General features: G+C 45.8%; 1 protein-coding gene across 16 annotated transcripts in view; it reads right to left on the bottom strand.

Moving 5' to 3' along the window:
- Positions 1-176: 176 nt before the first annotated feature.
- The window catches only part of gramd1bb (GRAM domain containing 1Bb), a 79,086-nt gene continuing 70,178 nt past the window's right edge, over positions 177-9,084 (bottom strand). For 6 of the 16 annotated variants that reach the window (XM_053873917.1, XM_053873915.1, XM_053873921.1 and 3 more), the window contains 13 exons: positions 8,987-9,082; positions 8,520-8,600; positions 8,335-8,450; positions 7,816-7,975; positions 7,556-7,745; positions 7,348-7,491; positions 6,823-6,941; positions 6,612-6,754; positions 6,436-6,539; positions 5,685-5,985; positions 5,340-5,447; positions 4,603-4,723; positions 184-4,436 (listed from right to left, as the gene is read on the bottom strand). In XM_053873917.1, the coding sequence (XP_053729892.1) occupies positions 4,347-4,436; positions 4,603-4,723; positions 5,340-5,447; positions 5,685-5,985; positions 6,436-6,539; positions 6,612-6,754; positions 6,823-6,941; positions 7,348-7,491; positions 7,556-7,745; positions 7,816-7,975; positions 8,335-8,450; positions 8,520-8,600; positions 8,987-9,082 (1,773 nt within the window). In that variant the 3' untranslated portion in view covers positions 184-4,346. Of the gene's footprint in view, positions 4,437-4,602; positions 4,724-5,339; positions 5,448-5,684; positions 5,986-6,435; positions 6,540-6,611; positions 6,755-6,822; positions 6,942-7,347; positions 7,492-7,555; positions 7,746-7,815; positions 7,976-8,334; positions 8,451-8,519; positions 8,601-8,986; positions 9,083-9,084 lie in introns of all 16 variants that reach the window. The other 10 variants (XM_053873904.1, XM_053873906.1, XM_053873905.1 and 7 more) reach the window with 3 other exon arrangements.

The raw sequence follows: 9,084 nt of genomic DNA, 5'->3' as shown, positions 1-9,084 counted from the left end.
CCCGGCTCGCTGCGGCTCAGGCGGAGGATCCGGACCGAGAGCGGACACACGATGTGACGGACGCGCTTTCACAGTGGGAGACACGCGTGACACCGGCCCCGCCGTGGTGCGTTCAACAGCTGCAGCCAGCTGCCCTCGCTCAAGCAAAACACGCATAAAACACCCCCCAAAGTGCGAGTCTTGACAGCGCTTGGACTGAAACGAGTGTTTGAAAGTTTGGAAAAAACTAAAAAAACATAGAAAAGTGGCGCTGAGACTGAACCTGCCAAGTTGGAATTGACATTTTCGAAAACCCGTGACGGTGGAATGACCGATGTTGCGTTCAGGACAGTTGAGAAATTTCCATCCGGCAAAGTTGAAGTGCGGGAAACATTTAGAAAACCGACTGGGAGTTGTTTTACCACCGAAAATACCACAGGATATTATATTAATATTTAAATTTCTTCCTTTCATTTCTTATTTGGCTCATTTGAGTGAGAAAGACATTTTTTCAGACTTGTAATCTGAAACCTCCGAGTCCACGGAACTGCTCCGGATGCTAAACCGTTAGCTGGAGCCGAACTTGGATGCTCGTCCTCGTTCCTCCGTCAGCGCTCGGCGTTTGTCGAGCACGCGCGTGTGATGACGCAGGGAGTCTACAAGCGCGTCAGTGTGATGATCAGTGATGAAAGTGCAAATGGCAGCTCATTGTGAGGTGACCGGACTGTTGACGCGTCTCAAGTGAGGACACGCACGTGTTCTGGACAGTTTCCCACCATTTAACCGACAAACCAAACAATATCGCAGAGCGTCAAGCTGTCGTCAGGTCAAAACAGAACAGATTTAATCACATTATGCAAAACACAAAACAATACGTATGATTTAAAAAGTAAATCTGGAATTTCATTTTAAATTTAGGTTTTATAAAAAGACGAAATTTGGACTCGATATTTTCATTGAATTCTATTAAAATGACAATATCTGTTTTGTTTTTTATTTTCAGTTTTTTTTTTCGGACAGAAATCGTTCATCAAATCAAACCTGTATATTCTACGATCAGACATGTATCGTGTCAAACATTTCTTATTTGTTAAAGTCTCGATAAAAGTGCTATTATTCCAGAAGGTTTCACATTTGAAAATAAAATGTCGCAGCTATTTACATTGTTTACAATTTACTCTCTACATGTTGAGCTCTCTCCAGAGCCTTTCTACATTTCTCATAAAGCTGTTTTATGAAAGTCATCCTGAAGATACTGAGAGTTGATTCCGGTTTTATAAAAATTATTTACCTTCTTGAAAATCAGTACATAAATAACCAGTTCCTGCACAGAAGCATGAGTTTGCTCAAAAGATTCTGGGTTATAAAGGTGAAAACATGACATCAAGAAACATCTGAATCGACTCTGTATTTTTATTTTTTTATGTCCAATCCCTACGTCACATGAACCAGAAAGCCACTTTGATCTTCGTTCTATGAGGCAAAGTCATCGGCGAGTGTCGACCTACGCGCAGCGCAGGCAACATGTACCTACTGTATAGTTATCTTGTATAAATCAACTGAAAATCTCTAGAGATCAAAATATTTTCTAAAAAAAAAACAAAAACAGAGTGGAACAGAAAAACACCCGCACATGAGTCAGTGTGATACAAAGGAACTTGACTGGTTCCATCATCCGTGTGAGCAGCTGAAATGTCTGGTCATTCTCTATATAGGTATAAATCGGTGGCAGAATGGTTCATTCCTACCAACTTTTCAAATCCCTCATCTTTTCCAGGCCGAACAACGCTTGAATAATAATAAAAAAATACGTCAATCAAACTTGAATGATTTGAATATTGAGCAGGTAAAGCAACAGTAATCACGTTTTCATGACTCGACAATCTCGTCTTCAAGTGGGTGAAAGTGATTTCTATAAAACAGAAAACATTTCCAGCAGCTCACATTCGTCACGACGCGGCGCCTTCTTCCCAAGCCACAGCAGGTGCAGCCTGCAGCAGATACAGGCACCTCACCACACACACCTTCACCCCTCACTCACTCGCTGCCTTCAGACAAAACTGAGATTGAAGAAGCAAATGTTTGGAAGTGGACTGCTCGTCTCAACGCACCGTCCCTGAAAAGGCCATAAAGTGCTTCAGCTTCTCGTCGCTCCGGACACCAGGAAGTGTCAACCTCAGCAAGTGCTGCCCGCCGGCGCTTGTTTCTTTTTAAAAAATACATTGAATACAACTAATATCTGATCAATACTTCATGTCAAAACTCTGGAAGATCCACTTGTTTTGGTTTCATTTCGTTGCAATCACGTTGGTCCTTTTGCTTTCTCTCTTTTTTTATTTTGTTTTAGTTTTTTAAACGTCTAACCAACTTGAAATGATGCCGGGAGTCGTGCAGGATGAAAAACAGTTATGGATATTTTTTCCATTGAAGTTAATATGAGCCTCTCCATCAACAACTCAAACAGCTTTGGACCCATTTAACCAGAATGTGAGAGCGAACGGAGGAATTTAGGGTGTTGGTCCTGCTGTGGAATCACAGAACAACTCCAAATATTGGAGGAAAAAAACACTAGAAGTGGGTGCAAATACATAGAAAAAAATCTTTTACAGAAAATTCATTTTTGCTTGCATTTTCTTATTGTTTAATTGAAATATATTCTTCAAATAAATCTTTGTCATGCCTAATGCAAGACGTCGGCTGGTCGTCACTGCGACTCCGCAGCCATTAACTTTAATATTTGAATCACTGTGTATTGGCTCCTTTTTCTGTCTTCAATCTAAAAAACACTTGAAATCACATGCGCTTGAAGAACATGTCAGCGCTCCCCCCGCCACACCCCGCGCCCCAAAAGGCTCAAGAGGTTCGAGCCACGGTGACACAACTGAATGGAACGGATGTTGCCAGTGATGACGAGGCTTCATGAAGCTTTGTCCTCATTTCCAGAGCCCACAAGGTGGCGGTCTGTGCCAACAAGTATTTGAATTTAAACAACCATTTCAATGAAGCCTCACCTCATTTTTCAACCAAGAACGCCACCTACTGAGCTCTAAAAATCAGGACATGGTTTGATGAAGCCTCATCACTAGTTTATGAGGCCTCATGAAGCAGTCTCCTCACTTTCTTAACCCACTTGATGGCGCTCTCTGCTCTAAAATCTTTGGACTCTAACATGCATTTCAATGAAACCTCACATCGCTTATAAATCAAGAGCGCCACCTACTGAGCTCTGATAATAAGCAGCGTGTTTCATGAAGCCTCATCGGCCCATCACTGGACCCAACACCTTGGTAACCAAGACACATCTTTTCATGAGAGATATTTGGATCAGTACAACGAGATGTCAGTGGAGTGGCGGAATGCAAGGCAGCATCCAGATGCATAACCCTTGAAAAAGGCGCTTTGGCTGCGAGAGCCAGACAGTAAAACGAGTGGAACCCGCAGGCGCTGGCCTGCGCACGCACGCGTGCGCCAACACCATGGCCGCTGCACACTGGACATGTCGCAGACACATCTGGCATGCGCTTGTTTTGAGAGTTAAAAATCAACTGCTTCAGATCTCTGATCGTATCTACATCGATGAACAATAAATACTATGTCATTTGAAATATATATATATTAAATAGTGAAATATTGTTATATATATTTCAAATATATTCTTTCTAACCGGAAACATTTGTGATACAGTCACAGGTAAGTCATCAAAGGAGTAGGAAGTGCGGTCTGGCTGCAGGGTCCCTTATGTGTGGTCGACGTGGGCTGCCAATACATTCGACCAGTCTCACACTGCGGAGCCAGACTGGGTCGGCCGGGGAACCCGCCCCGGCGCCGAGCGCTCCCAAGCAAACAAGGCAATCCTCCTGCTTACAACAGGGCGGAGGTGAAACTGCAGTTGGACCACGGTGAAGGGGACGCTGCAGCGAGGACCACGGGGGCCGGAACAGTCACGGGAGAGTAGAAAGACATTTAGATTTGGACCCCAGCGCCGGCTTGTTTTGGTGGACTGCACCTGCCCTCCGCTGCTTGTTCTGACACACAGACAGGAAGTGAGCACGATAACACGGACCGAGGGAGCTAAGTCGTCTAAACACATGCAGTAGTTCTCTCTTCATCCACCCACAGGAGGATGCACTTACTACTTAGAAGGGAGGAGAGAACTGACCCACAATCCCTCAGTGATACTGCAGACACCTCACTTCCTGTCTGCGCAGGAAGGAGCTGCTGGAGCTCTAGGTGTCAGATGGAGCGCCCACCCTGGGTGCCGCCTCCTCACGTGTCCCCGCCGCCGTCCTGCCGCATCTTTGCATTCTATCCTCAAACAATCAAGCTCTATATTGCACAGTTTCCCCTTGTGGCCTCCAGGGGGCGCGTCAGTGGTAGCGACTTCTCTTCTCCTCCGGCTCTGAGCTGTAGTCCCTCAGGCCAATGCCTCGCTGCAGGTTCAGCAAAGAGTCTTTCATCTTCGTGAAGAGAAGACAGAAGATAGAGATGAAAAACTCTAATTTCATTGAAATTGTGACAGAACTTTGACTCTATCGACACATCAAAGACATTGAATTATGATGTTTTTTTCTTCATTTCAGGTCTTAAATGTATTAGTTTTAGCAGCAAGAGTTCTGAGCTCACCTGATCCAGCAGCACGACGGATGACTTGAGAATCTCCCTCCACTTCTGCAACTCGCCGTCATGGTAACGCTGCTGTGCCTCCAGCAGTTGGGCCCATTCCATTTGTGTTTGCGGAAGTTTGCTGGCGAAATACAAGGGAGTTTGGAATTTGGTCACCTTTTGTTCACTTGCCGGTAAAAAATACAATATCAAAAAATGAAACATCGGCATGAACAATGATGATGCAATGCCATAATTATGAAAGTATATATTGGATTTTTAAACTTTTAATAAAAAGATTTGAGCTTTTTTAAGATTTTCACAGAAGTACATAAAATATTAAATTCTATACATAAATAAGTCTTCATAATTCATACTTTTGTTCATAATAAACATTTTATTGACCTTTATGTTTTCTGAAAAAAACTTTTCTCAAAAATCAACTCATACTCAATATCCTTAGTTATATTTATAAAATATTTTTCAATATTAACTTGGAATATAGCTCACTACAGGCCACTAAAATGCTTTTATATTTGCTAAAATATATAAATAATCATAAAAATTGTAATAATAAAAAACAATTAAATGGCTCACATAAAGTTGGACTCTGAACTGAAATTTAATTATTAAAAACCGAGTTATTTTGAAGTCTTCATCCACCAACTGAGGCTTGGAAGTGGCATGAGGCATGAGGTGTGATTGGTCCCCACAGATGAGGATAAACTAGGCGTGTGTGTGTGTGTGTGCTAGCGAACCTTTCATGAAGCCGCAGCCCTTGCCACGTGGTCAGAGACTGGGCCGAGTATTCCAGCATCCAGAGCTTGTAGAAGAGCATCATGTTGAGGAACACCAGCAGCACCAGACTGTGGGACAGAGAAGGGATTTCAACGACGCTCTCTGACAGCGGACCTCACAAGACTCAGCAGCTCTCAGAGCTCAAGCATCTCAGTGTGTACCTTAAACAGATCCTAAGGATGGCAATGCAGAGAGAAGAGAGAGGAGTTACACTGAGACCCGGGGTGGCGTGTCAGACAGACGATGGCCGCGTCACACAGACACCAGGTCAGCAGTGTGTGTCGGAGTGTGTGTGTGTTGCTTACACGAAGCTGATGATGAGCAGCAGTTTGGAGACGCTGTAAAGTGCCAGGCCCCCCGGCAGGTGATGGTGCTCCGGAGCCTGGTGCCGGGTCTGCGTGGAACCCGCCACCTGCTTGATGCGCTGGATCACCTCCTCGTCTGTGGGCGTGGTAACCGGACTGAGGGCCTCGTCCAGGTGCTGGCTGCGCAGGTGAGGTAGCGGCCGCTTCTTCCGTCGCACCGTCGAGTTCTTCACCACTTTGGCCTTGGGGGAGAGTTGGAGGGACTCGGACTGGATCTCCTCCAACTTGGACAACTCCAACTCTGAGAAGAAGAGGCGCGGGTCACACATCACTACACTCATCTGGCCACAACGATGTCTCTTAACATTTAAACAGACATTTATCTGTCCAGTCAGACACAGGAACAAGGTTGGAAATGCTAATGCTAACGTGCATGCTACACAGTGTCAGTATCAGTGCTGTGGGCTCAAGTTGTGTCGTCTCCTCATACAAACATTCAGGTTTTTCAGATAAAAACTGCGATCATGAGTAGTATCCAAATTTCCTGCGCACCCATCGACACATCATCACTATTTACAAACTCTCGCCGGCTCTATTCATGACCCAAAGATATTCTCAAAAAGATCAATAAAATGTTTACTTCGTCATCGTCAAAGTTCACTTTAGTTTCATATTTTACTACTTGGATATGAGAAGACTCTCCTGCGGGAGACCCACTTCTCCGGCTCCTGCTAGCAACGCTGATGTTTACCGAGCTGACGGAAGTTCTCCTCCAGCCCACTCCAGAAGTTTTTCTCAATGAAGCCTTTGACCAGGCCCCACGGCTGCTTCCTGAAGCGGAGCTCTGTTGATACCCTGCAGACATGCAGACATTTAACACCGTCGCTCCCAAACCTGGAGAGGCAAACGTGCGGCGGTGGGTCTGACCGTAGACGACACTTGTTCTTGGCCACCCTGGTGAGCATGTAGCGGTTGAGAGTGTAGAAGTAATCATGGTACGGCACGTCGTGCGTGATGACCTCGGCGTCGATGATGTAACACTCGCTCTCCTGACTGGCTTTGTACAGCGTCTGCAGCAGAGGCGCGTCACATGAGGAGCAGGTGAGACGGAGACGGAGCCTCTCTCGGCTCTTCCTACCTGCGTCTCTGTCACGGTGGCACTCTTGGGGGCCAGGGGGTTGGTGAGGGAGATGGTGTACATGATGTCTCTGGTCTGGTTCCCAGCATCCTCCTTCTTCCACGGATGGTACACCACATCTAATTGTGAAGTGCAGAATAACATGAAAATTGAAAAGCGCTTATTTCTGAAAGTCAGAAAGGTGTTTTGTTATTTCCTCCTTTTTTATTTGGATTTTTTTCTGATGTTTTTAAGTGATCATGGAGGTGTGTTTTCTACAAAGAGCTCAGAATAATGGTGAGGCGTTGTCATTTTTTCAGCCCACTAGATGGCACTCTCTGCTCTAGAGTCTTTGGATTTCTACAATCCTTTCAATGAAACCTCACAATGTTTTCAAACCGAGAGAGCTCTGAAAATAAAGACAGTGTGTCATGAAGCCTCACCAGGTCTACTGTCTGAGCCCAGTTCATACTCTCTGCTGCACTGAGGCTGAGTGAGCCACCGGTGCAACCTTGACGCGAGCTCCACCACTTCACAAGGACTGACCTGAGAACCGTCTCTGCTCCATGAAGTCGCTCATGAACTGGGACTCCGTGAAGAGAAGGTCATACAGCTTGTCCACGCTGAACTTGTAGACCTCGTTGATGTGCTGCCGGCCGTTCAGGTCCTCATGGAAAGCCTGGACTTCTCCTGAGCAGAGTCAGAGGCGGAGCTGAGGATCAGCCCCGGCTACTGCGCCAGCAGAGACGCTCACCTTCATCGTGCGTCTCCGAGGAGTCGCTCAGCTCCGTGGGGATGTCTTCATTGTCGTTGAAGTCCAGTGAGCGCGAGGGAACGGGAGCACCAGACCCGCTGGTTTCGTTCCTCTCGTCCACCAGCAGCGGCACGGCTAACAGCTCGCCGTCTGTTTGGCAGTCGGCAAATTCTTCCGTTTGGAGCTCGAACTGAGGGAAAGGAACGACCCTGTGACGACACACACCTGACGCGGCGGCTTCTTTTTGAGATGGAACTCACCGTGATGGGAGGCTCGTAGTTGCCTTTGCGGTCGATGGTGCTGTTCTGGACCTTCTTGTGCAGATGAGGTGGGCTGGCGTCAGGCTTGGCCTCGGCGCTGCTCTTGGAGATGTTGTCGTTGTTGATCTCGTTCTCTTCGTTGGGAATCTCTTCACTGAAGCTGGAGAAAAAACATCATTCTCATTGAGAAAATACTGTGCAGGAAAGTGGCCACACTTTCACATGGAAATTATGCATTTTCTCAGCCTCTTAAATGGCTGTTCGACCTGAACTATCTGATTTAAATGACACATTTTCAGTATCTACACCTGCCATATATTGTAACTTAATAATGCATGAATGATCTTGTCAAAATGAGCAAAGAAAAGACACATATTTTCACACATATATTCGTCAAAGTAGCTCCGATTGACCCTCAGTGCACAGCAAGTCAACAGTGTGACACTTCTGGATGAAGCTAGATGAAGTGTTAGCCTGTTAAAATGGTTTGCTGTGGTTCAGATGATTGACCCAACTCACCCCATGGTGTTGAAGTCGTCGTCGGGGGGAACGTAGTCCTCGTCGTCGCTGGTGAGGCCGAGCTCGTTGCCGTAGCACTGATGAACAAAGTGCCATAGTTCTTTGGGGCAAAGCGGCTGGGGAGCAAATGCAGAACAACTTCTCAATAAGCTGCTTCACGCTCAGGCCATGCCAGCGCAACGTACTTTGTCGAGCAGAGCGTTCTGCCACAGTCTGAACATCATCATGTACGTCCGGTCTCTGGCTCCGAACGAGGTGAAAAAGTGCTGCGGGAAAAGGTGAAGCAGTTTAGAAATGGCGATACTTTTATTTACACTTCACTTGTATCTTCTTTGGAGTATTATTTTCATTTTTGGATATTTAGACATGGTTTTATTATATAGATTTTATTCAGAATTGTATACAGTTTTTTCAATTTTCTGAACAGTTAGTTGGTAGTAAATTTGATGATTATGACTTGCACCTGCTTCTGTTGCTGGTTGGACTTTTCCATGACAAATATCTTAGCGATGATCACATGGTTTCATGTCATTTCACAAGGTTTGGCTTTGGAAATCAAGAGTCATGAATCAGTTCTGTTACTTGAATGGGCCCCGGGGCCATTTACTTGAATGGGCCCCTGCCACACATGGAAGTGGAGTTTTGTTCCCACCTTCTCGTTGTCTGTGCAGACCTGGATGGCGTTGGGGATGAGGCGGGCGGTCTTCTCTTTCGTCATGGAGCAGATGTCTTTTAGGCGCACCGTCAGCT

The sequence above is a fragment of the Synchiropus splendidus genome, chromosome 8, assembly GCF_027744825.2.
Source record: "Synchiropus splendidus isolate RoL2022-P1 chromosome 8, RoL_Sspl_1.0, whole genome shotgun sequence".
Taxonomy (NCBI): domain Eukaryota; kingdom Metazoa; phylum Chordata; class Actinopteri; order Syngnathiformes; family Callionymidae; genus Synchiropus; species Synchiropus splendidus.
The sequence above is the reverse complement of the archived record's forward strand: the minus strand, read 5'-3'. Positions and strand labels throughout refer to the sequence as shown.